General features: G+C 40.5%; 2 protein-coding genes across 5 annotated transcripts in view; one reads left to right on the top strand and one right to left on the bottom strand.

Annotated features, from left to right (window-relative positions):
- The first annotated feature begins 2,886 nt into the window (after positions 1–2,886).
- Positions 2,887–11,560, top strand: FAAP20 (FA core complex associated protein 20). Of its 2 annotated transcripts, XM_059716600.1 has the most exons (5): positions 2,922–3,010; positions 4,255–4,380; positions 4,926–5,073; positions 6,248–6,897; positions 10,867–11,560. In XM_059716600.1, the coding sequence occupies exons 3-5, from the start codon at positions 4,984–4,986 to the stop codon at positions 10,937–10,939; spliced, it is 813 nt and encodes a 270-aa protein (XP_059572583.1). In that variant the 5' UTR covers positions 2,922–3,010; positions 4,255–4,380; positions 4,926–4,983; the 3' UTR covers positions 10,940–11,560. The 2 variants fall into 2 exon arrangements, with proteins under 2 accessions (XP_059572582.1, XP_059572583.1); XM_059716599.1 differs by lacking the exon at positions 4,255–4,380 and having other exon boundaries at positions 2,887–3,010.
- A 1,334-nt stretch (positions 11,561–12,894) lies between these two features.
- The window catches only part of PRKCZ (protein kinase C zeta), a 214,881-nt gene continuing 200,542 nt past the window's right edge, over positions 12,895–27,233 (bottom strand). For all 3 annotated transcript variants that reach the window (XM_006265119.4, XM_059716597.1, XM_019493969.2), the window contains 2 exons: positions 18,642–18,757; positions 12,895–15,619 (listed from right to left, as the gene is read on the bottom strand). In XM_006265119.4, coding sequence (XP_006265181.1) covers positions 15,532–15,619; positions 18,642–18,757 — 204 coding nt within the window. In that variant the 3' untranslated portion in view covers positions 12,895–15,531. The remainder of the gene's footprint in view (positions 15,620–18,641; positions 18,758–27,233) is intronic.

Raw genomic sequence — 27,233 nt, 5'->3', positions numbered from 1 at the left:
AAATTTAAATGGGAGGCCTAATTCCTGAAAGGAATCAGGAACTATGGAAATAAAGATTAAGCATATGCAGCCTGATGAGAATCTATAGGGAGTAGATAACTAAACACACTGATGCTCCGTTACTGAGAAATCCCTACAAGTGTCTGGAGAAATCCTCCAGCTTCCAAACACACATTTCTTTGATTGGAGTGTTAATATTTATTATTCTTTACATTTCTGTAGCAACTTGCATCTGAGAATTGTAAAGCACTGACATTATCCCAAGTATGTAGCCCTCATACAGAAGTGAGAATTACTATCAGTATTATCCCCATTTTACAGGAAGAAACTTTAAGGCACTTTGTGCGTGGCTGAACCAAGACTGAAATCTCTTTTGTGGCCCAGTTCTCTGCGCTAACCAGTAGGTTATGCCTTTGGAACAAAAGTTATTACTACCTCATGACTGTTTACTAGAAGCCTGTATGAAATGGGATGGGAGTTTTTCATGCAGTTCCTGGTGTGAACATATCTATCACAAAAATAGCTTGGAAAAGAGCCCTTTTATCTGGCTCCTGAGATAATAAACGGCTAAGTTTAGAGAGAACTAATTCCAGTAAGATACAGACTGAAGCATGCTGCATGAATATAAGGGACTAGGATCTCAAGAAAGGCAAGTGTCAAACCTGTAGGTACTTTTGCAAAAAAACAGACATGCCAGGAGTATAATGCTTCAGTGCAGATCTAAGAGTCCATGTTCAGTACTGTATATTGGATATACACCAAATACAAGAAAAGTGCAGCACCAAGGCAATACAGTTTAAATCCTCAAAAAAGCAAAAAACCCCAGGGGTCAGAGTTGTAAAAGGAGCTAATGCTTTTTACTTTGAAATTACAGTGGCACCTGTGGCAGTGAAACGACGTCTCCAGATCCTTCAGACTTCTTTTGATATGCTTTTGTCATTGTTGAGCCCTTGCCATCCTTAACTCTGATTTCTCCACAGCTATTACTTATCCTTAGCCACATTATAACTGCTGCAAATGTTGTGCTGTGCAACATATGACAAATAGCACCACATTAAGCTACCCTTTAACAACAGAAGCAGGTATACCTTCTGCAGGGTTTTTTTCTGCACTGATATGTAACACATTTTTTAAAACTTCCACTTGCTGAGAAGATTTTCTTGGGAGGGTCCAAGACAACAAAGAGACACAGGCAAAGAGAAAGAGATACTAGCAGAAAGGAAACCAGCATTAACACGTACACAGAGTTATCCATGCATACCAGGCAGAGTAGCACAGCTGCATGTACAACCAGTAGGGATCACAGTGAAAATAAGTGGGGGGGGGGGGGGGGGGGGTTCCAAGCAGAAAATGTAATTGTTTGCTGCTGCCATGTGGACAGTATTGGTAGTGCTGCTTCAAACTTGATGCACAGCCACCAAAGCTAAAGATGATGTGGGAGAAAAAACTGTCTTTCTGCTACTATGTATAGTTGTAAAACAACCTGGTTCCTTCATTCCCCTAATTTTTCAAGTACTTGAAGGGCAGTGTTTGCTTTTCACTCACTTCCCTGTCATCCTTTCCTATTGCTCTTTTCCTTTGCTGTCTTACATGTTCCTCACCTGCTCTTTTGCTCTCATCACCATCTGTCTCCCACATTACGTTTAAATTATTAATTTCCAATCTTCCTTTATCTCTGGTGCTGACTCTGCTGTGTCAGCCTGAACTTTCTGGGGATGCTTATTCCTGCCAGTGAATGGCAGGAGCAGGGGAGCTTCCAGCGAGCAGCAGCAGAGGCAGGGACAGCCACAGATGAAGCCTGAAATGCCAGGCTTTACCTACATGAATTAACATTTCATGGCTACTGAGGTCAGTCTATGCAGCACCCGTCAGCACTTCTGGAACAAACTTGGGCTGCTGCTTCTTGGAAGCCACCAAGAGTAAGAAATACTAGCATTCAGGTGTGGCAAGTCCTAGTATTGTTTTTCAGCTAGGCCCGTTGGCCAGTCTTTGGTACTTACACTACTGAGAACTCTGCAGTCTTTAATGTATTTAGCCTCACATCTCTGTAAAATATTATTGCCATTTCAGAGATGAAAAAAGCAACATGCCCTGAATCTCAAAGAAGAGCTGGAGAACGGATCCAGGCCCTCCCAAGCCCCTAGCTGGTGTTTTAACTACCAAGACATTTATTTCTGGTGTACTAGTGTGGTAGGAAAAGACAGCGTTGCTGGCAGTGCCTTGCCATTCTCAAGGGATAACTAATGTGCGTCCATCACTGGAGCATCCGAGCCGCATTTGGCTGGTTCACATCTTGCCCAGAGATGCAGCGATTGTAAGCAGCTGTTCTTTGAATACCTGGTTTGCAGTTTGTGAGAGTTACGCTGGTTCAGTACCGAACATGGACGCATCTAAAAAAGAAAACCCCGCTGCACTAAGTGCTGGCCGGCAGCCTCGGCGGAGAGGCCAAGGACAGTGTCACTTGAAGCAAGCAGTCCCACGGCTCTGGGGACTCGTGCAGAAGCACATCTACAGAAAGGATTGCGTAGGGGGTCTTGATTAAGTGGGAAATTGGGCACGGCAGCTGCCACTTTGAATCTGGAAGGTAAGGCACCTTTTGCAGATCCTGTTCCCCCCTGCAATAACAAACAAGCCCCTTCCCTCTCCGCACCGGGGCCAGCTGGAAGAGGCAAGCAGCAGACGCGGCAGCTAGTTGCATGCTTGTGCCGAGTACAAGACCAGCAGCTCCTTCTGCCCCCGCGGGCACCGGCACCGCCCTTTGCAAGGGCTCCCAACCGACCCCTTTATCAGAGCAGCCGGGAGCCCGCAAGGACTGCGCCCTTTCTGCGAGCTGCGGGGACGCGAGCGCGCGGTAGGAAGCGCAGCGCACGTGCGCGCCGGGGCGGGCTCGCTGCTCCGCCCCGCCCGGAGCTGCCGGCGCGGCCATGGCGGACGCGGGAGCCGCCAAGCTGCGCCTCAAGCCCCGGAAGGCGCCGCCGAGCAGCAGCCGGGAGCCCCCGCCGCGGCGCCAGTGAGTCCCGGGCCCCGGCGCGGCGCTGCGGAGGCGGGAGCGGGGAGGCGCGGAGCCGGGGGCCCGCGTGGCAGGAGGACGCCCGCGAGCCGCACGGGCCCCGCGGCCGCGCCGCGCCATTGACTGCTCTCGCTGCGCTTTGCATTGAGCGGGGAGAGGGCGGAGAAGTCCTCCCCTCCTCCCTGTCCCGTTTCGGGGGTTCGTAACAATTGCGTCTGGGTTTCCAGCGAGTCGCTGTGGTGACCCAAACCCTTGCCTGGTCTTGCAGCCCGCCGTGGGCGCATGGTCGTCCCACGACAGCGGTGCCGTGCAAGGAGGCCCGAGCAGCGGCTTGGCAAGGTCTCAGCTGGGACCCGGGAAGGCTCGCCTTCATACAGCCCGGGTCACCGACCGGATTGACTTCTCGTGGTGAAACACCGCTATGAGGATCCACCAGTAGCACTTCTTGTGCAGGGGGGATGCTCAAATCCTGCCACGGTGAATCTGTGCCACGTACTAGCCCGTCCACACTTATTAGGAACGCAAATTATTTTAAAGCTCAGCCTCCAAAAAATAAAAGTTTGGGGTTTTTTCCAGCTAGCAGAATGGGCCATTTGGCATATGGGAGGTGAAGTGCTACAACCTACCTCTTCACAATACAGTGAAACAGCCGCGTACCTTGGCAAAATTTAATATACAAGTCAGTTGGTAAGAAAACCAAACTAAGGTTCATCAGCAGACAGAAGGGATGTGGTCACCGAGTGAACATTTACCGTGAATGTTCAAGCCCTGACGGTATTTTTCTTCTACTGAATATGGACTTCTGGTACATGGCTTTTATTAGACTGCCATAACTTTTTTTTTTGGTTTCTATAAGGCAGACCTTTTAAATGAAACAGTTCCAAGTAACTGTAATATGCCTGCTTCATTGGTAGGAGTTTTGAAGTGGTTTAGATGACATAAGGCAGGGATTTTCAACCTCTTTTTATTTGTGGACCCCTAAACATTTTGAATGGAGGTGCAGACCCCTTTGAACTGTGAGCGCTGGTATTCACATATTTCTAATTGCTCATAGTCCTCTTTTGTGGACCACTGAGACACAGGTTGAACACCCCTGATAGAGGGCTTCCAAGGTGACTGAGTACTGTTGGAAAGAAATCTCTTTCCTCCATCCCAATGCTGTAGTCACTTCTCCATTTTAAGGTGGGGAAACTGCACATGCGTACTCGCCTCATTTAACAAGATATGCCTCTTATTTATTACAGGGAGGAGAAAACAGTGCCTTGTACATTAAACGGCTGAACTTCTCAAATATAAATACAACTTTTCCCTTTTGATGTGTTCGACGATGCTTTGAGAAGTAGGGGAAGTTAAAAAAAAGTAGCAAACAGGTATAAAGGTGGAATTAAAAAAACTGAACAGTTGTCATATCTTCTGCTCTTAGTTTTGCATTTCTGTCTTGAAAATCAAAATACTTAAATTTAAGTAAGGCAACTTTTGAGCAACATTTTATTAAACTTTTGAGCAACAGTGTATTAAAAACCTCATAAGGGGAAGATCATAGAGCAGTTGTTAACAACTTAAACTGTAGGTAATCTTGAACACCTGTCCTTGTTGGAGGCTGTTTGCCACAAACCATTCAGTCCTTTTGGAGAGAAGACATTCTAGGTGTGTTTTAATTAATAGTTTTTCAACAGTGAAGTCATAATCAAATCATTATTCCCTTAATTACAGCTAGATGGAAGAATATAAAATTTTTACTCTACTAAGAGTCTGGAAAAATTGAGAACTACTGCTCAAGTGCGTTGCTCGATACTGTAACTTTGCTTTAACGTTTATTCATACAGACATAAGGAAATATCCATGTAATTGGGGGAAAGAATTTTATTATTTTTAACAGCAGTGTGTTATTTTCCTTGTTTTTGCTTTTAACCAGGACTTTGCCCGGCAGAACTTCCTGGTTTGAACAAGAAGGTTTAACTGCATCAGAAAATATGTGGATGCTGCTACTGAAGGCTGTCAATGCAGATCTGAAACCCACAAGCTGGAAAATGGTGCCCAGTTTACCAGAGTTTTCAGGCAAGGTAGCATTGTTTGAAGATTTTCTTTCATTGTCTGTTAGACTGTTCAAGAATTAATGAATCTTCATTCATTAAGATGTCATTAGTTATGAGACAGTCTAAGGTTGACGCACAATAGGCTAAAATCAGAAGTTGCATTTCTCCCGAAATAAATTATTTTATCCTGGAAATGTACAAGTGTACAAGCCCACTGTCATACTAAGGACCTGTGCAGTACATGAGATAAAATGTAACACTTGTTCCTGGGATAATCATGGCTTACTGTGTTAATTGCCATTCATTCCAGGCATGAGCCATGTGTATAAAGGGTCACTCTTTTCTCCCAGGTTTTGACTCTGATCCAGTCAGAACCGCCTCAAAGGCAATGTCTGTTTTTTTAGCTCTAGAGACTAGCTTTTCTCTGGATCCCACACAGACAACTACTAATCTGGAACAGTGGTCTAGAATTTTAAGACGAAACTTATCAATATTGGCTAGGAACCCTGGCTAGATTTGCTGAGTTTTCCAAAACAGAAATGACATGAAACTTGCTGCTTCATGTACCAACCTGACCTGTGGCTCAGGATACCAAGAATGCCAAGTCTGCTGCCTGTTATGAACACTAGGCTCGCACAAAAGGAAAGAGACAGGGAATAGTGAACTAAAAATGGCCACTTGGATCGCCAGGGAGAAACAGAACTCCACCCCAAATGCGCAGCAACATGATGGTATTTAACTTGCACAGTGCTTAGTGCAGCAGGGCTCTGAGCCTTGACGGGGGATATGAGACACAGCTGCAATACAAACAACAGTAAAGTGAAGACCTCTAGAAGTGTCACTGTCTTAATAAAACATATGCATGAAGAACAGACAAACAACAGCACCCTTCAGCTCCTTTTTGTGTATCCTCCTTTGATTACTTTAAGTTTCTGTAACGTGCTAAAAAGACGGCATTCGTTGAGTTCAGTCATTGTGAAGTTTACATAGTGAGCAGGATTATAAACTGGAGTACAGTAGAAAATTAAATTCTCAAAATAATCTGTGACACAGATTATGGATCAAAAAGACCTATTCACTCAAATAAGAATCCTCTGCAGCACTAGCCTCTACAATACATTTGTTTTCTAGCTACTTGTGCATGTGGAAGGAATTTTAATGGTTTTGAAGACTTTTTTGTTGATTTTTTTTTTTTTTTTAGTGTTCTGAAAATAAGAAACCACTAAACCCAGAAGTCTTTAAGGTTGGAACAAAAGATTTTCAATGGATGCCGTATCCAGCTTTCTGCAGAGAAAAAGCTCTTAAAACACATGATCCAAGATTCCATCATCAGGTATCAGAAAGCCGAACTGACCATTTAATGACAGGTGAAGACCAAACAGACAAAAAATGGAAAAGTGTTTCTCCCACAGTTGAGAAAACATCCCTTGCAGCCACTGAAGATCCTACTGAGAACCTGAGAATTGGAGACAGCACAAGAAATTCTTCAAAAACAAAGGAAGAAAAGATTGAACCATGTAAACTCACTGAACATACATATTCAACACTGGATTTGACACCAGCTCCCACAAAAAGCCTAGGGAAGGATTTTAGTCTTCAACAGGTCTGCAAAAAGTCAGCAAAGAGCAAAGAGGAATACAGAAAAGAAAAAGAAAGCAAAAGATTGCCAAATGTGCAAAAACACCACCAGAATGTTACATTAGATGAGACCAGCTCTACATCTCTAGAAATAAAACTTCACCCAACCGATACCCCCAGAATGGAAGGCCCTGAAGAAAAGGCTGAGGCTCGGAGTCAGAGAACTGTAACTCTTGATAGTTGTCCTATGTGTCAAATCCAGTTTAGTGGAATGTAAGTTTATCATGTTGGTCTGAAATAAGTTATTAGAATATAGAACAACCAGTTTGCATTTGGTGGGGTTCTCGACTGCTTTACATAAAGCTGTTTATATTAGGGCAAAAATTCTATAGTTTATCACTTTCTAAATCCAAATTAAATTGGGGTAAGGTCTCCATGCTTACTATATTACAATATCCTAAGATGGAAACTACATTTGAGCCCTTTTTTGACTGTAAACTTTGTCGGTGTGTTCAAAGTTGGTACGCTGAACATGCTGATTTGAAAATACCCAGTGTTTACGAAATGAGATTTCATCCCAAATTGGTGTTCTTGTTAGTCAAAGACTAGTGTCCATATCCATGCACATTCGTCCATTACTTATTACTTCCCCAAGCCAAGTTTATATTAAACAGCTTTCCTGGTAGAGCTACAGATGAGATGGGTTTAGTGAGTGAAATACTGACAGAGTATAGCTAGATCCGTGCAGGGGCTTTTAATGGCATAAAAACGTCCCAAAAAACAACACCCTTTATGTATACCAAGAACATCTGCTGTAGACCGGGCCTGAAGATCTGGTCCCCATATCTTTAGAAGGGTGTAGAAGAATTAGAAAAAATATAGAAAAGGGCAACCAAAATGATCAGGGGCCTATAGCAGTTGTCATACCAGGAAAAGCTAAAAAGGCTAGGACTCTTCAGATTGGAAAGAAGGCAGCGGTTGAGGAGTATGATAGAGAACAGGGAAGTGAACAGGGAACTGTTCAGGATCCCAGAATATTAGACCTAGGGGGCACCTGCTGAAATTAGTAGGTGACAGGTTTAAAACTAACAAACATTTTTACGGAATGCAGTTAATATATTGAATTAATTGCCACAGGAGATGGTGGAGGCAGGTTCAAAAAGGTATTGGATAAGTTCATTGATGATGGATCTATTAATGGGTATTGAACAGAATGGTTAGAGATGTTTCTTCTGACATCTCTGAACCAATAACGGTGGATGTCAGGGAAGGTTTTGAATAGGGGATAGATCACTCTAGTGATCTAGATCCAAGTTTAACGTTTTTCCTCTATAGCATCCATTTCTGCTACTGTCAGAGACAGAATACTGAGCTAGATAGACCACTGGTCTGACCCAGTATGGCACTTCTTGTGTTATGTAGTGCTCAGCTATAATGTGGAGAAACTTGCTACTGACTGACTCAGGAAGGGAGTCTAATCCATGGTGGTGCCATGCACTCCCAGACAGCAATGCTCAGAATGCATCAGTTCAGCACCATGTTTACAAAAGTAAATTTTAAAAAAGGATTACTGGAAAAATAAACAGATCCTTGAGAAAGGGGCAAAAAAGGTTGTTTATAAAGTATTGCCAAGACCTTGTTTAAAATACAAAGTGACAGCCCAGAACAACTCCAAATGATAACTTTATTTGGACCAAGGTAAAGGATCATTCAGCTGTGTGTAGCATTTGTCTTTATGGGGAAATGTACCACTATTACTATACTGATATAATTCCTCATGCATATACTTTTATCTAAAAAAAGATTCATGTTTTGAATAAAGCAGTCAACCTGAGATAACCGTACCGATATAAGTATAGCTCTATAACTACACTGGTGCAGTAAAGCCAGCAAATGTCACTGAGTAGATAGTAACATCATAACTTTCAGGGAATGAGAAATGTGCCAGTTATATGCATGATGGCTGCTGGTAAAAGCAGAAGAGCTTTTTCTTATCTTCTACAAATTTAGCTGAAGTTATGTTTTTTTGTAGAAAGTAAATTAAGACTAAAATTTGTGGAAATTCTTGTGTTGGTGCCTCCTTTTCAAGAAAAATACAGAATACCTGAGAGTTGCCAGTATTATAAAAATAATTTAGCTGAAATCAGTTTAAAGGGCTTAATTGTGTGACTACTGGATATTTATATTTTGCCTTTCATTTTTAAGGCTCAGCATGCTTTCAGTACTTCAGAAATTATACAGAGGGTGGAGTGTGTCAGCAGTTCAGTAGCACAAAGTAATGCTATGCAATTGGGACAGGGAATAACAGTATTCCCATTCTGATGAATATGGCTTTCCACTCAGTTCTCCTTGTTGGATAAATACAGGGATTGGTTGGGCATAGAAAACCCTGTATACGAATGAGAAGAAAAATACTCTTTAAGACCTTATCCTGCAGTCCTTTTGCAACCACTGGAAGATTTTATCCTGAATAAAGGAGTAAGGAGAGAAAAAAATATACTCAATCTTTTACCATAATAAGAGAGAGAATGCCTTTCTCTCTGAAACAAAAATAGCACAGTACAGGGATGTCAAACTCATTTGGCCCCATAGGCTACATGGATACTCCCCCACATTCTGGATCCAGTGCTCATTATGCTCGCTCCAGGACCCATGCAGTACAGCGCCCATTTTGGCTGGTCTGGGATCTGTGCTGCATGTGGAGCCTACTTGTCAGTCCAGAACTGATGCTTTAAGTGGTGTTTGCTCTGGGGTAGGCACTGCTTGCAGCGTGAGGTCCCAGAGCAGTTGGAGCAGGGGCCATGTGGCACAGACCCCAGACTGGTTGGAACAGACGCTGTGTGCAGTGCAGGTCCTGAGGTGCGTGCTGTGGGTCCTGTGTGCAGCTTGTGAGTCTACTCTGAAAACCAGGGGCAGCACTGGGGACTGGATGAAAAGACTGCAGACCAAATCTGGTCTGCAGGCTGTCTGCATCTTTGACACCCCTGGTATAGTACATCATCAGTTTGGCCTAAATACTAAGTTTTTGCCTAGTGCACAGGATGTTTTTTGAGACTGTAATTGTAAACTTTGGCTCTTTCTTAAAAGCACTAACTTTTTTCTAGTGGGCTAGATATGTAAAATTGGAGTTCAAAGATTAGTGGTTTACTTTTGAATGGGAAATTAGTGAATTAATTTAATTACCTTTTGATAGTATTTGGTAGGCTTCAATTCACATCTTTCTGGGCACAACACCCAAGCCAAAATATTGACTACTTGTGTGCACCTACTACACTTTAAACTTTAGAAATAGCCCTCTAGGCCCAAACAGTGTGGGAGAGTCTGTCACTGCTCTCCACATTAGGAGGTTACATGTGATTTCAGTATTCCATGCACTTCTATTATTGTTATGCTGGCTTTTGAAAGTACCTAAAGCAAATTTTAAAAAGAAATACTAAACTTGTCTGACCTTTGCTTCAAAATATTAACTAAATAATCTGTTTTACTGTACCACTTACCAGCATTCGCGCTATTTCCATCTGCTACTGAAAAATAACATGTTTAGAAAAAGTAGTAGTATGCTTGCAGATGGTCTTCTGAACAAGTCTTCTTATGGCCACAGGTTAACATTCCTGCAGCTTTATTCTCCTCTCTGCTGGAGACTGTGCAAGGAGACAAACAAAAGGTTTGCTTCAGTACAAACCAATAACATTTTTTTCCCCCAGATTTGTCAAATGACATGATTTTGGGCAGGAAAGAATTCTGTGGCCTGCCCTCCATTAGTTGCTGGCCTGAATAGCATTGGGTTAATTTTTTTGCCAAGTGCTCTCAAGTTGCATTAGGAAGGATTAATTTTGCATTTTTCTTTTAAGGAACAAGCATGCCTACAAGCCTCTCAAATTCCTTCTGCATAATTTTCATATTACTAATGTTTTTATTTTTCTGGTTAAAGAAATTCTGCAAGTCTCTGTGCTATTCCCATATTAATTAAATAGATTTTCTGGGATTTTGGAATTTAGGGAACTTTTTTCAGCTTTAAGAATTTAATTTTTTTCTCTATTTAAAATGGAATTCAAAATTGTTGCAATACAATTGTATTTGGGTTTTCTGTTTTACTGAATATAAGACTAACCTGACTTTTGGAAATAGCATTTCTTCTGTTTCCTTGAAAATAATAGATCAGGTCTGGGGAACTGAGTAGATGAAGGGAGCTGATTAAATCTGTAAGTCTGATATACTAAAAACATTCCCTCTTATTTGCAGGTTGTCACAGTTGGACATTGATGGTCATCTTGCTAAATGCTTGTCTGAAAGTGCAGACGACGTGATTTGGTAAAATCACAAGAATGAAGAACAAAGTCAAATGCTAACATCCGGATTTCTCTAGAAGAAAAAAAGTAAAGTATATCAAGAAAAGGGTGTCAGTTACCATGCTTATTAAACCTGCAAAAAAAATTTAAAAAGCTACAGAAAGACAGGTCAGAAATGCCCCCGCCTACTGTTTTCCTTTGAACCCTTCTCAGAAGTGTACATGCAGTAGCCCCAGTCCTCAAACAGAGCTCTGTAGGCAGACTCCTGAATCCAGGTGGAACCCCACAGAAATCCATCTGTGTAGTTCTCTTTGCAGTATTTGGGCCTGTATGCACAACAAGAAAGCATTACTGAGGCTCCCTGAAGAATAATACTGGTTCTGATTCGCCTGTATTTAATTGTTTATGGTATAGAGAGGTGTAGAAGAAAGAGATGCAAGGTAAAAAAAAGAGTGCTGAATTCAAAGGACCTGAAGTCAATGACTTCACTAGGCTTTAGATCAGATTCTAAATAGTCAACTCTTTGGGAAAGAAAATGTCTGTCTGATACTTAACATTTTTGCAGGTCCTAATGGGCAGTTAGTGTTTCACATTTCTTTTGATGCTCTTTGTGAAAAAAATAAAATAAAAATTTAGTTGGAATTTTACACTTTTTCTGCCTTCTTTCGAGTATATGTGGTGCATAAGATACAGCCCAACTCGGGAACAGCAGCTGCTTACAGGCGTAAAAAACTCCAAAAACAAAAACGGCGCTTTACGTTAACTTGGTATGCCCCTGCGCCAAGCCCAGCACATGCCCAGGAGCGGTATCATGTTAGTTTGACTCAGCTTGCCCAACATCTGTATAGATCAGGTACTTCAGTGGGACTTTTTTGGCACTTTTACCTAATAGCTGATTGAATCAGCTATTAGATAGAAGCCGCACTGAAGTGCATGATCTATAGATGCTGTGGAAAGCTGGGTTGAACCAATACACTGCACTGCCTCTTCTGGTAAAGTGCAGTTTGGTTTTTTTCCATGTCTGTCAGCAGCCAGAAATAGCACCCTTCATTGAAACAACAGTCCTGGATTTGGATCTCTGCTCCCTGAGTTCTCCCCCTAAGGCAAGGTCTACTCCATTAAAGTGTCTAGTTTAAAAGTAATTGTGGTACACAGCACAGCACATCAGTTAGGTCAGAGAAATGCACAGCTAGATGTTTTCTCTTATAGCTTAACTGTGTTTAATGTAGTTACACACAGCCAAAACAAGACTCTACCCCCACACAAGTGGAAAAACTGCTTACACTTGTCCTTGTATGAAAAAATACACCAGGACTATTGCTTGGTTCAGCACAATCACTGGTAGTTTTTATGTTCTGCTTTCATTTTTAAGATCAGATTTTCTGCTTAAAAAGGAAACCAGACTAGTCATCAAGTTCCAACTGTTTACCAAGATAAAAGCAATTAAATGTGTCGTAAATTTAAAAAAAAATCTCATTACTGGCTGCAACACATTAAATTCAGTGATACCTTATTAACAGTTTGGAAGGAGGGAGAATATACAGTAGATTCATTTTCCCAGGGGAAAGATGCCCATTCACTAGGGAGAGTAACTCATTCATGCATTGCGCACTATCTTGATTCACATCCTCAGAGTTTGAACTCATTTCTTCTCACAAGAGGGCTATAAACAAAACTGAATAGCCTGTGCATTTTCTTTGTTATTTTGACCTTACTCGCCTTCTTATATAGTACTTTAAAGTATGCTTTGGAAAGAGTGCCTCTCAAACAATGAGCTAAACATCAATTTTCTGTCACAAGAAAACTGCACACAAGAATTCAGCAATGGGATATTCAGATGTAGCTAAAAATACAGAACAGGTATACAGTATCATAATAATGCAAGAAACCCACCACAAATTTTCATTTACAGTGAGGCTGTTTTTCAAAAAAGTAATTATGTTGGTCATGTCTCAACTTACTGAGAAATAATAACAGTCTATTAGCTTTTTCATTAAAGTCTTTAATAGATGTGCAAGAATATAAATGATCTTGGCTGTTATGGATTAGTATACCATCTTCTGCACAATTAAAACTGGCCAGCAAAGATCTCAACTAATTATACAAAACTACAAGAACATATTTACTGTTTTACAATCATTAAATTAGCTAGAGTTTTCATTTACTATTTCAAATAAGACAACTATGTATCATTACCAGATCCATTTGTAATATATTAGGATTTTTTTTCAAACCACACATTTAATTACATCCTTCATTTTCTTTAATTTATAAAACAAGTACTTTATATAAAAAATTTCCCCCTTTGTCATGAACAAAACATTATTCATACACTTGCACATGAGCAACCAAACTTGTAACCAGCAAACTATTTGGCAACACAGCAACATCGTAAATGCCTTAAATTTTAAGTGAATCAAGGATTTTGTCATGTTTGTTGAGCAGATGCGTTTCCCCTGCCCTCCCCCACGTCACAGAAATAAGAGGTAGAAAACCTCCATGTTTCCATTTCAAAGTCCTTTGCCCAGCCCCATCCAAGGCAGCTCAATCTGTTGTATTTCCATGCAAAAGCTGCCTATAGTCAATTTGATCCAACTAATGATCAGTTGTAAAATCAAGGGAATTAATTAAATACTGAAAGACATTAAATATTCAGGGTACATTAAATAATTGCCAAGGGAGGGAAAAAAGTTGGGAATTAAAATTGAACGTTACGTTTAAAAAATAAACAGTTCTTTTCCTAGATAACAAATTATCTAAATTCCAGGCATTTGAGGCAAATACTTTTTACTGGCTAAATTATTTAGTGCTGGTTAGAGAACACATCTTGCTTAATATAAAAAGCTACAGTCCAACGGAGAGAAACCCAAAACTCAAATCTGGATGGGATTAATGAAATTAAATTACCACAGGTTTGCATAATTGTGGCCAATGAGGGGATACAAAATGTAGTTTGTTAATCCATGGTTAATTGAAAATTTTAAACACAATATTTTGGCAGTCTCATCCTAGCACCTCATGACTTGGATGTGAATCCGAAAGATGTCATGTTCAGCACCTAATGCAATGCTGTACCCTGAGAAACCTATATGTTAATAAAGAAAGTGAAAACGTTGCAATTTAGTCTGCATTTTACACCAAATTAGGTGAGATGTCATGGCACAGGGTTTCTTGGTTTTTTTCCTTCCCATATCAATTTCCCCTCCCCAGAACTACAAGCCACACAATGTAGTTAAACAAAAACCGAATAAAAAAAGAAATACTGCCTCGGTTGTTTTCTGCAGAGGCAGGTAAATCTTTACAAGCATCTGAAAGGTTTTAGACAGCAATGCACACTTATGAGTCCCCAAATGAACTGACATGAGTTTTTCCACAGCTGACAGTATTAACCTTTGCGACGTAACATCCCCTGTTACCAGTTTTCAAGAGAGGGGATTTGACAATTTAAACCATACCCAATTTCTTGGGTATTTGTTTTTCCCTCTATTGAAAAGATTACTGTTTTGATGCAAACCATTTTTATCAAAGCATCCCATTCTCCTATGTAGAACAATTAATTAGTAATATACACTGAATATTTTAAGCCGACAGTTTATTATAAGTAGGAGGTGTGCTTTATCAGGAAATGTATTATGTTTATAGATATTCTAAATTTACTATTTAAACTTTAAGGCTATAATCCATTACACTTTCATTGATCTATTTCTGAATACTGTATTGATAAAAATATTTTTCAAAAATCTAGTACATAACACAAAACATCATTGTAGGTGTAGGCACTGCTTAAGTATTTTCAGAAATCCTTTGTGTGCAAATTTAGGTTTTAAAATCCAAGTAAGATTTTGATAAATAAGTTTTAAACAAGCCAGATTTTCTAACAGATATAGTGAATTTTAATTTGGAAATGCTATTGCTGGGTTTCTTTGTACTTCAGGTTCTATAAAGATGCAAATCAGTATTAGGTTTCATCTGTCACTAGAATTTTTCTTATGTAAATGCTTATTTAACATTAACAAGCAGAACTTACCAGGGTTAAGAATGTCCCAAATTTGTAATAATTCTTCAATGCAGTTTATCCATTTTAGGCACTTAAATCCTGTACCCAAATTTATGTTTTGATTGCTAATAAAACACAACTCCTTTTATATATCATATCTGAGATGTTTAGACAGGTACCACTGGTGAAAAAAGGCATCAAAAATAAGCTTCAACACCACTGTAATATATTTTATTCTTCAGGATGTTACACTCTAATATTCTTCCATTGGTAGCTCATTGCATCAAATGTTCATAGAAAGTGTGCAGACTTCAAAGCTGTTTAGAATCTCTTTTTCCCAAGGACGCAATGAACATTTTGATCCTTCATGAAGCAGGCACAAAATGCAAATACCTTCGTTAATGAAGCCAGTTGTTTCAGTGCCTAAAACTTTTAAAAACCAACATGTAGAGGAAGACACCCATCAAAATCATTTTCTCTTCTTTGATTTTCAGCAGCAATATTTTTTATCATTGGTCTCCATCCAAAACCTTACAGTTCCCCAGCCTTGCATGCATATACTGTAGTTAAGGATAAATGTAAAGGTCATTCACATTTGTCCACAATGAAGATGTCATTCCTTCATACTGTTTCCTCTGTTGACAGCAACAATGGATTAATGTATTCAAATCCTTCAAATTCTGATTGGTCTATTCTTTTTATTACATCTCTGAAAAATAAAGAGAATTTTTTTTTTAGTCTCACCACCTGGATCTTTCCCTTTGTGTTGCTGCACCTTTTGTTTAATAAATACCTCTGTTTATGGCTCTTCAGCATGTGCAAGTACTGTATAAACGCTAAATATTAGTCATATGGAAGTAGTAATAAGGATAAAATAAGACTAAGTAAACAGCAACTTTTAATAACATAATTATTTTAAACGAAACTTTAACTCCCAAATTACTGGAGACAGTGAGAGAGGGTATTTTACCTGCCCATCCATGTAGTTGTGTAATGACTCATGGGCATCAAAGGGAATTAACAACCAAAAGGCTGGAATTTTGGAGAACTGGGATAGTAATAAATAACCTTGTACACAGAGAAGAAAATCAAGAGGCCTGGAGGCTGGTATCACTAGCACCGGTTGGTAGCAGGATGTGAAATAAAATGAGGAAATACAGGCCACAAGAGAGTTCCGTAAAGCTAAAGGGGGAGAAAAAGGGGATGCAAAGGGGAGTCATGGAAAGATTTAGCAACTGATGCAAGGGAAAGGTAAGTTTCTTGCCTTGTGGTGACAGGAGTTCTTCTCCAAGAGATCCATATGCACAGTCCATACTAAGTCTGTATGGGCCTCGTGCACTCAAACTCAGAATTTCTTGGCAAGCAATACCCATGTGATTTGCATGTACCCTGCATGCCCTAATTACTTAATAGTGATATGGTTTGAAGTGAAGAGATGGATAAAACAGACAAAATAAATAAAAATTGTAATAAAATACAAATATATCAGTTGAGTATCTATTTTAATTCATGGTAGGGCTAGCTATTAATCACTGTTAACGTGTGTGATTAATGCACACATGTGTGATTGGTTTTTGCGTTGTTTTTTTTTCATGCTTTAATTGCACACATGGTTTTGGAGCCTGCACCTGGCCTGCCCATCAGGGCAGTCCAGAGGACCACAGGGCAGCCCAAAGCAGGTGCGGTCAAAGCTTGTTCACCTTCCATCTCAGAGCAAAATTCATCTTAGACAATCCTTTAACTGAGCTAGTTTCAAAGTTCCAAGCCTTTGACTTGAACTATGCCCAAAGTCTTTGATAGTTGTTTTATTTCTGTGTCAGTGCTGATTTTAAGTAGTTGAAGTCTTGCTTCTTGTTTTTGGATAGGCCTCTCCTCAACCCCACATGGTACAGAAATTCAGAAGCAATGCTTATAAAATGTCAATATATAAACAGACCCACTGGGCACATCCAGATGAGTGTGCATGTTCGGTTTGTGGCACCGCAGACTGCACCTGCCATGCATGCAGGTGTTCGCTGAACTAATTTAGCAGTGCAGCAGGTTTTTTTGACACCAGGAGATCCCAGTGTCAAAAAAACCCACGCCAAAAAGGCTGGAGCCATGTTCCAGCTGTTGGCCAGGCTCCATGTGCCCAGATCACTGTCACTGGTGCCCTGGAAGGCCCCCAGGACAGGCTGCTGGGGCCAGCCCAGGTGTTAGCCGCAGCCTTTCCTACCCCACCTGCGGTAACTTGCTGTGCTAGAGCGCATGTGGGCATTCTTCGGGGACAAGTAGTAGCAGCTACTTGTCCCCAGGGACACGCACATGCGTGCTTATCTAGACGCGCCCACTGAGTGCATAACACAGGCTCTCTTGTAGCACTTCATCAGGCAGCAGAGGCATTCTGTAATTCAAAAACAGCCATGTAACTTTAGTGCCATATGTGAAAGCAAGCATCTTTTAAAGATAAGCTGCAAAGGCAAAAAGGATGAGTAAATTCAATTTTTCATTGCTTAGCAATTGGATGTTGTATAGAACAAAGGGAGTGGACCCCTACAGAAAAATACTGGGAGAAAATCTATCCTCACTCTCTATCAAAAATACATTGTGCTGTGCTGGCTAGCAAAGAAAGATGGTAAGTTTCTGCAATTTGTCACAAGTAATAGGATAGCAATATCTCCCTTCAAGGCTTATTATTTATGCAGTGCTAGACATGAGACACTCATATGCTAGACACTTTACAGACAAAAAAATAACTAGGTGCCCTAATGAAATTTCTCCTTATTATCTATTTTAGCTTCCAGCTATATTCTTATATTATGTTCAAAATTCTGATCTTGACCTTGAAGGCCCAGACTACAAAACTGTTTACAACGCTTGCCAGTATTTCCAACTCTTCCCTCCAAAGTACCATACTTGGAACAGTTTCCTTTTTCTCTTGCGTACTATTGTTATTATCTGCTACACAACCTTAAAATCTTTTCTCAGACACCACTGGTACTTTGTACAAAAATCTTTACCACCTTTTTGCAAGATTCCCCTGACATTTCAAGCTCATGCTGGTACATGATACATTTATGACTCAACTGTTTTGTCTATATACTTGCATATAAGCATCCTGGATATGCTCTTATCCAGAGGTCGGCAACCCCCACAACCTTGATTTGGAAGATATTGGCATGCCAGGGGCAAATGGTGGGAGAGTGATGAGGGGCCCAATACTTGTTGTGGCAGCAAAGAACCGGCCCCTTCCCTACCACTCCCCAAGACATGACGTGCAGCCTCTGCCTGCAATGAGCCAGGCTGGGACTCTGGACCTCGATACAGCTGCTTGCAGCCTCCCTGCCGCCTGCTGTGAGCAGCCTGGGCTCTGTGGCGGGCATCAGGGGCCTGCCAAGAGCCAGGGCCAGCTATGGTGTGCCAAGCAATATGGCTTCACATGTCATGCTCTGGCATGTGGGCCAGGGGAGGCTGACCCTGGCTCTTATCTGTACATTGCCAAGCATCTGGTAAAGAGTAATCCTTTTGGTTATTTATTAGTCTGTAAACATAATCTGTGTATAATGTGGATAAGTAAAAGTCACTAGGAGAACCTTAACTTTGCATTTTTTAAAATCTGATACTGTCTTTACCAATTTTTGTTCCACTGCAAGATATCTACATTCCCTTTGCAGTAATGTTGCAACAGTTTCATAATCCATATACATTTCTCAATATGTATTTGTTTAATTGCATTAAAAAAAAAAACATACTCATCATCTGGGGTTAGCTGCACAGGTTCGCTGGTGAACTGTGTATCAAAGTTATCCAACCCATAATCGTCTGTGATCTGAGGCTGAAATGGAGGAGTTGTCTGCTTCTTTTCCAGCTGAGAATAATAATGGTGATGGTGGGGGAGAAAAGTCAAATATTGAACATTTACTTAAGCTTATCAGAAAGCCTTACATCTGCTTTATGTACATATATTATAAAACACTATATCCACACTAGATGTATTTAATATTGATAAAAGAGGCAAACACACTAAATGTTATTACACATTTAAAGAATTCTGACATTACACAATACATGTTCATTCTGTTTATGACAACATTATGGTTTTAAGTACATGATTTTCCTCAAAATCAGAAACACACTAAATCTTACTATTTCCACAACTCTCTCAGCATGCCTAATTTAATTAACTACCTCTAAATAAGTTCTGAATCCAACCCAAACTAGTGGAATATTTAATTAAACATATTCAAGATCAAACTTTTTTAAAACTGAACATGTCCTGGAGACCTCCAGTTTGTACTAATGTTCATGACAAAATGCTTCCTCAAGAACACACGTTCACTTTCCCCACCTGCTTCAAAAGGTGACCTCTTGGAAGATATGAGCTGTATCTAGATCATGTACATCCTACAGTCAAATCAATTTAACCACCACACTTATTGGCTAATCTAATTCTAGAACAGACCAAAGTGGCAAATTGTCTGCTAACATCTGCATCAGTGCCTAGCTGTGACGTAGAAAGATTTACTACTGTAGCAGTTAGTAGTCATTAACAGCAACTGAGGCTAAGCACAAAAATGGTAAAAGCAGCCCATGTTTGTTATGTAATGAAAACAACATTCTGAAATAGACTTAAATGCAATGAATTTTCTGCTAAAAAAATTAACCCACATTTATCTTCTGCACAAGCATTCACTATGGAATAACCACAATTCTACAAGAGTGTGATAATTCAATTTTGGGTCAAAATAGGCAGATTTCAAGATGGATTTCAAATTTGAACATAAAAGATCATATGAAGCTGCTCAAATTGTTAAGAATCTCCTTGTTCCATATTCATCAGATGTAAATCTAAGCCTGGGCTCATAACCCCTAGAAAATCTTCTGCCTATCTTTACCAAGCTTTTTAGTTTGAGCTTGGTACTACTGAGCAACTTTGGCATGTTTTTGGGTTTCATTTGCTAGCATTCCACCTGGCTGAGTGCTCCTCTTGTCTAAACAAGCTGCATCAGTAAGGAGCAGAATAAAATAAGATATTTTTCCAGCACACCAAGTGAAAAATCCTGCTTGAATTAAATCTCTCATTTTGCATTTCCAGGCCTCTGCTTCTTTTGTGTTATTTATGGGAGAAACTGATTATTGGGTAAACAAGGATAATCCTAATATCAGTGTACTCAGAAGCTGTGCCAGACAGTAATACTTAGTAGTTCTGCTGTTCAAAGTAATCAAGAACCTAAAATTGCATGAACCTGTCTGTGGTTTTAAGGTACGTATTTGCTAGGCTCCTAGGGCACCTATACATGTGTCCAACACCTGCTCTGAAGCGTGCTAATTATGCATTGGAGCAGACTCAGCTAATTGAGTCTGCTGAAGCATGCTAATTAGCATGCCCCAGCAGTCTCAGCGACACGTATTCAGCATCCCCATGGTTCAAAATGGCGGTGGGGGGCTTTAACTAAAGCATGTCAAACGGGCTGTAGTTAAAGTGCCCCTGCTGACATTCTGCAGCGCAGGATGATGAATACATGAGATGCTGCAGGAACTTTAATTAAAGCAGCTTTTGAGAGCCACTCTAATTCAAGTGCCTGCCCCCCATTCCAGAGCATGTGTAAAATTGCCCCTAGATTGCCACAAATTTGGGTAATAAGGGAACTGATGACAGGTGTAATGTGGTCATCTCTTTAAATCTGTACTGATGGCAGTTCAAACAGATTTAAGACAGGGACACATTTTGAGCATGGGAGGAAGAATACAGATCCAAAATCCTTGGGAAATTTATGGAAGGGTTCAAGGCTCTGCAAGATAATCCTTGCCTCCAGATAATTAAAATATTCACCTGATTCAGGTGCTTACTGGTTGGTGGAGTAATTTATTAGACTAAGCAACCAATCAATATCTACTCAGTTTGGGCTGTTTGGACGCCTTCTTGCCAGTTGAGTCACATCTTAACAAAAAATCATAAGTGTTGTCCTCATGCCTCAACCTCGTTACTGAGCTCCATTGTTAACAAGGTTGTAAAGCACATTGCATTACAGTAAAATGACTGAACTTTTTTATGGACTGGCAAGAAATCACTTTCATTTGAACTGTTAGTAATATTATAATTGTCTTTTACTTTCATGGTTTTTTAAGATAATTATACACTGCTTACATTTGTGATATGAACTCTCCTGATCATGACTTGAAATTTCACATTGCATCCTAATGCAGAAAGTGTCCAGACAGTACCAGGAAAGCTCTCCTCTGCTTCATGAAGAGGATGAGAGAAAAACAAAGAAACCCGAGTGCAACACGTTATTTCTGTGGATGTTTACATGCAATGGTTGCAAAGCAGCATTAGCTGCCTCTTTCCTACCTCCGTTTACATTACTGAGGACATTTTATCTAGCTCTTGTACTAATCAATCATGTTATGCAATAACCAAATCATGCTCAGTTTTCCCTTTCTTTCCTCCCACCTCCCACAAATACAAACTGCCAGAAAATGCTTTATTTGAAAAAACCAGGCAAAGGAAAATAACATTACTTATCATCACAGGCAGGAATTTAATTAAATAAAAACTCATAGTATGAGTCCAGAATTATGCTGGCCACAAACAAAAGGGAGCTGGCGTTTAAACCATTTTCAGAGAAGGACAAAAATTCAAAGAATTTTCTTCCAAAAAGGTTATATCGTTTAAGTTATCAGCATGCTTTTGTTAGGTCTCTGCGGCGGGATTTTAATCTTTTTATACAAAGATGCATGGCTGTACTAACAACCACAGTTCTCAACATGCTCTCAGCCTAATTTGCAATAAAAGTACACAAATGAAGAACCTAACATTATGTAAGCTTTCTCCATTGCTATAATTGCATAGGGCTCTCCTTGAATGTGCATAACATTTTCTATACAGAATTTGTAATATTTTATATTTCTGATGCTATAGGAATTTGAAGAAATTGGTCAACCAATTTGTATATTTGTGAGAGGAAATAAATTAGAAGGCAAGATAAATGGTGGACCTAACAATAAAGCACATCTCCTATCTTAGCTGCACATTACAATTAGCTCCTAACTCTAAGGATTGTTAGTTGATGTTAAAGTTAGTATGTGCTGTGAGCAGTCCCACATTAAGGGTTAATACCCTCTCTAAGGCAGCTGGGACCTGCTGCCAGAGGGCTGGTGAGCAGGGGCATGGCTAGGAGCTGCGAGGCTAGCTCCATGCCTGCCTTACTTCCTGGCAGCAATATAGGCTCTTCAGACCTGCACTGCCTCCTATGTGCCCACCACTGTGCACTCAGATGGAGCCTGTGCCACTTCTGCTTGTGCCCTAGATCAGGCCCCACTGCCCCCATATGCATGAACTGAACCCATGCTGGTCCCACTTGCCCAGATCAGGCCCAGCTGGGCCCCACAAACCCCAATTAGCTTGCATGCCTTGATCAAGCCTGTGCTGCCCCTGCTTGATTGAGTCCTACACACCTGGATTGGCCCACATTGCCACACATTGCCTCTGCCTGCTTGGATCAGGTTCCACATGCTTAGGTCAGTCTGTGCTGTCCCTTCAAGCCTTGATAGAGCCCTCACCTGCCTGGATTGGATCCAGCTACACCACTCCCACCAGGCCCTGGGTCAGGCCATGTTGCCCTGTGCACCACACTGCCTCTGCTGGGCCCTACAGCTGCCATCTCATCTATCCTCTCTCCCCCAACAGCTGCCCAGGGATGGTGTGGCCTGATTTGGGCATGGAGCGGTGGTGGGGTATCTGGGTATGCAAGCCCCAGCGGGGCTGGCACAGGCTCCATTCAGTCATGTGGGAGCCCACCTGCTCTCCCCTTTCACTTCTCCCCATTCACCTGTGGCTGCCCAGCTGTCAGTGTAGGGCATAAGAGTCTGGGAGGATAGCCAGTCCATGTGGGAGAGAGATGGAGATGGGAGCATTGAAGAGAAGTAACTTTGAGAGGCTCAGAGGAATACTTAGTTTGTGTTTTCCTGCCTTAACATGTAGACTCAAGAGCATTTAACACATTTAAATGTTAACATGTAACTACACCCTTACACTCATACCCATGCTGTCTGCATGTATGCAAAAAAAGATGCCTGTGTTTCATGGGTATTCATGAGTAGTGTAGGAACAAAACATTTTAAAAGTGTTTTAAGAGGCAAAAGTTTATGGGATCAGTAAATAGGTATAGGCATAGTTACTCAACATCTAATACAAAGTGCTAAAAGTTTAAATCTTAAGTAAACTGACTGCTGTGATAAAACTTACAAGCAACAGAACATTGGGTTTTTATAATCTGATCTAAACTTAAAAGCAGCAGAAGAGCATAGGTGCTACCATCATTAAAAAAAATTGCGTTTAATATCTTCTAAGTGTAAGAGTGTTTAAAATGCTATCTGCAGTCAACTGACAGATGTGGTGTTCTGAAAAAATATTTTGACTTCTTTGTTTTATTTTTTGCTTTAATGGATTATTTATTGACTTTTACATCTGTTAGAATTTAGATAACAAATAGGATCATGCAGACAAAGATTCCAGTTAAACCAGGATATCATTTGCCTCTGTTCTAACCGCACAAACTGCTTTTACATATTAGCAAAACTGTGGAGAAACAGGTCTTTTGAATTCCCCTGAAACTACACTCTTCTTCCTTACGTGGATGGGTCCACCGTATCCATACTGTTCACAGCTGTCAGAATGATAGTACTGGAAATGGAAGTACTCTTCATTTAATCAGAGCACAGGAAGTGACAGCACTGTTTTTTTCCCCTCACTATTTCTGCCTATATGCTCCACTTCTGACCTTGAGGGACAATTGTAATGACAGGAGGAATCCATTTCTTCTCTGCAGACCATGTGAATAAAGGTGTCAGCCTGCTGTTAAGAAGTGGTGCAAGAAAACACATTTTATTACACAGGTCACTGAATATGACAATGACTTATGATACTGAGCTGGGTAGGATTCAAATTAGTGCCTCAGAAGTTAGTAATTCTAAATTCCAGCAATATCTTGCATCACTGACATTAATTTGTAAATATATTTCACAATTATTTTTAAATATACCAGCTGCCCTAGCAGCTTCAGTCCATATAATATCTTAAGAACATGGCTGCTTTCCCTTTTTCAAATAAGAATGATTTTTATCCCAAGACAAAACTCAAGAAAATACAGCAGCAGAAATTAATTCAAGTACATCTTGGCTGGCATAGCCCACAAACAAATGTCCATAAATCAAATATTAGCTCTCCAACAAAAGTTCTCCATTCCTTTAAGTAATTCCAATATAAGTGTCCACCTGTATCAGAAAAATAAGCCCCGAAAATGCCGGCGTCTTTGACTTAATATTTAATTCCATAATTAATAGCTCTGAAACTTTACCTCTAAATTAATAGGGCTTCAAGTTTTTGGCATTAAATCCACCTTTTGAAAAATACTGATTATTTTAATATAACAACCAATTGCTCAAATTTGCAAACTCAATTATATATAGCACAAGAGACGATAAAAGAACGCCAGATGGCTAAGTTGTTTCATGTAACCTTGAACAATATTTTCTGAGCATAGCATAGCTCAGGAGGAATGCATAAGTACAAATGAGAAACACAAGAGCTAAATAGAAACTCCTTCACAAGTAAAATACCAATCAATATAGTAAAAGGCAGGAAGTAGTATTTGCCTATTTTAACTATCCACTAAAGACATTTGCAAACTTGCCAATAACCATTCAAAAGTTGAACTGAAAGATCCCGAACCTGTAAATACCAGAGGGAATATTGTCATTCATGCGTGAAAATATACCCAACTGTAAGTATTATGACTGAGCACTGCAGGATTGGGCTCAAGAGCACCAACACAATTCATAAATATCTAAATGCTACCATGATGGATATTATAACTTTTCTGGAAAAATTTCACCACCACATGGAAAATTTCAATCTTTTGTTGAAAATATTATAAACGTGTGGCTGAAAAACCAACATTCTGTATTAAAAAACACTATAGCTATGTTTCATGCTCCAATTCAGTTCTATGGGCCAGTTCACTGGCCAGCTGTATTCCCCAAGATGTGCCACAGACTCCCCATGATAGCCACCACATTACATAATGAGAGAAGACACTCCCCCTTTGCAAATTTCAAGTGGAAGGAAGCAGAGTTGCAGATGCTGGACCACAGCTCTGCTCAGAGGCAGCTGGGAAAGTGTAACATAATTTATACAGGCAGTGCACCCCAGCCCCTGAACAGTGGAGAACCACAAAGGGGAAAAGGTCCACAGAGCCATGTTGGCCCCATCACTTCCTAGGAGGAAAATTCTCAGCTTCAGAGAAGGAACAAAGAACCTCACCCAAAGTCTCTGCCCTAAAAGAGATTACAATTTTAGTATTGCAAGTGTTGGAATTTTTATGTAAGCCATATACTATTTTACAAACATACCCCTCCTGCATCAGGACAAGAGTCCATTTAATTGGATTTTCAATAATATATGCGACTTGCATACCTCTAACCCAATGACTTATAAGAAATTCTTTGTTAATCCTATCTAAAACTTTAAATTATTTTACACTGAAAAATAATTTAAACAGGATCACAGAAAACCAGGCTGGAAGGGACCACCAAAGGGCACCTAATCCAATTCCATGCTCTGGCCAGGCTCATCCTTATGCAAGCCATCCAGACAGAATCTGGTTTAAAGAAATATTGTAAGAATTTCCTAACTGTGAGCAGGCTACAATGAGGATTTCAAGTCCAAACATGTTGACTATCCCCCCACCCCAACCTCTTCTTTTTCCACCTTTTTTAATTCAGATTACTTACTCCATTTCATACACTGCTCTATGCTGTCTTTTTATGGCATGTGATGAAATGAACTTGAGTTCACAAAAGCTAGTGCAATCTCTCTCTCTTTCTATAATGTATATAGTCTATAAGGTACATATCTACCCTACTTTCCATCTGACCTCAGACTTGCACAACTACCTCCCTCTCTATATGCCCTTATAGGGTGCATCCAGATGAGCATGCACATGCCTCTTGTGGCATCTCAAACCAGTTTTAGATACTGCAAGAGGCACATTGAGAATGAAAAAATACTCCCTGTGCTAAATATTTGCAGTGCGGGTTCAAAATTTGATACCTGGATTTCCAGGTATCAAATAAAAACATCCCGGAAAAAAGAAGTGCAGGGCATGGTTCCCCACAGTGCCCTGAGGCAAGCTGGGGCTCTGACCTCCAGAGACACTCTGGCATTTGGCCAGAGCATCTCTATGGTGCCCCCTAATTCCCTAGCATGTTGTGTTTGCGTGCTGGGGCAAGGAGGAGTAGTGCAAGACTGTGACCCAGATCCTGTCCCCAGTAAGTAGGTACTGGGGGGGCTGGCGGGAGGGGCTGTGCATATGTGGGGGGTTGTGTGGGGGTGGGGGAGCTGGTTGGGGGGGGGGGCATGGGTCTTGGCCCCAGCCCCTAGCTCCCCCTGGCTGCAGATCCAGGAGGAGCCACGCAGGGTCATTTTGCCCCAAGTGGCACAACTTGCCCCACACCAAAGTGCATATCTGGGCATGTGTGCCGAGGCAAAAATCTCCAGCTCAAATTTGTGCTGCTCCTACTTGAGCTGCTGCAAGAGCACGTGCCTGCATGTGTGGACGCATCCATAAACAGACAAAAACAAACCAACAAAAAAACCCAAGTAGCAAAATGTCTTGGGGTATAGGTGTTGTTTTATTCTAAGAACTTGAAGAGCCATTTCCCCCTTCCTTTGATGTTTCTGGTATTGGCTTTGACAGAAGCAGCCTACCAGACTGAATGACCTACATGCAATACACACTTTGGCTTAACCTTGGCTGGCCACTGGAGGTCACCGTTCCTCTAGAGAAACACCAGATAGAAAACTAACAGAACCCCAGGTGCACAAAACTGGGGAACGTTAACTAGAAAATTCTGAAAAATGGATTGTTTAATGGAAGTCAGCTTCGGTGACAAACTTTTCAGAAGATTTTCTAAATATGTAGCTCTCTATGAATATTCAGAACAACTCTAAGAAGTTTCATTTTTATAGCAATGACATTTCACATGAATCAAATCTTTAAATTATCTTTAATTCAGCATGATTCAGGGGATTAGCTGACTACTGGTTGCCTATGATTAGGAAGAAAATGACAAAGCTATTCCATAATTGCCCATTTCATCTTTTAAACTAACATATGATGGGCACTACTTTATACAGGCTATTTAACTTACTGAACCACTGTTCCAATCCAGCTCAGCAACTCACCTATTTCTTACATGGGTTTAAAGGGCAGAAGTGATAGTTTCAGGGGTTCGCTTAAACACAGGCAAAATCCTGTGACAAAGCTGAATGGAAAATCCAA

The sequence above is a fragment of the Alligator mississippiensis genome, chromosome 13, assembly GCF_030867095.1.
Source record: "Alligator mississippiensis isolate rAllMis1 chromosome 13, rAllMis1, whole genome shotgun sequence".
Classification (NCBI taxonomy): domain Eukaryota; kingdom Metazoa; phylum Chordata; order Crocodylia; family Alligatoridae; genus Alligator; species Alligator mississippiensis.
The sequence above is the reverse complement of the archived record's forward strand: the minus strand, read 5'-3'. Positions and strand labels throughout refer to the sequence as shown.

Excerpts from the sequence above, each read along its gene's own strand:
- FAAP20 (XM_059716599.1), top strand. The coding sequence starts at position 2,925 with ATGGCGGACGCGGGAGCCGCCAAGCTGCGCCTCAAGCCCCGGAAGGCG. Across the intron at positions 3,011-4,925 it reads GAGCCCCCGCCGCGGCGCCA|GACTTTGCCCGGCAGAACTT; the intron begins GTGAGTCCCGGG and ends GCTTTTAACCAG. Across the intron at positions 6,898-10,866 it reads CAAATCCAGTTTAGTGGAAT|GTTGTCACAGTTGGACATTG; the intron begins GTAAGTTTATCA and ends TCTTATTTGCAG.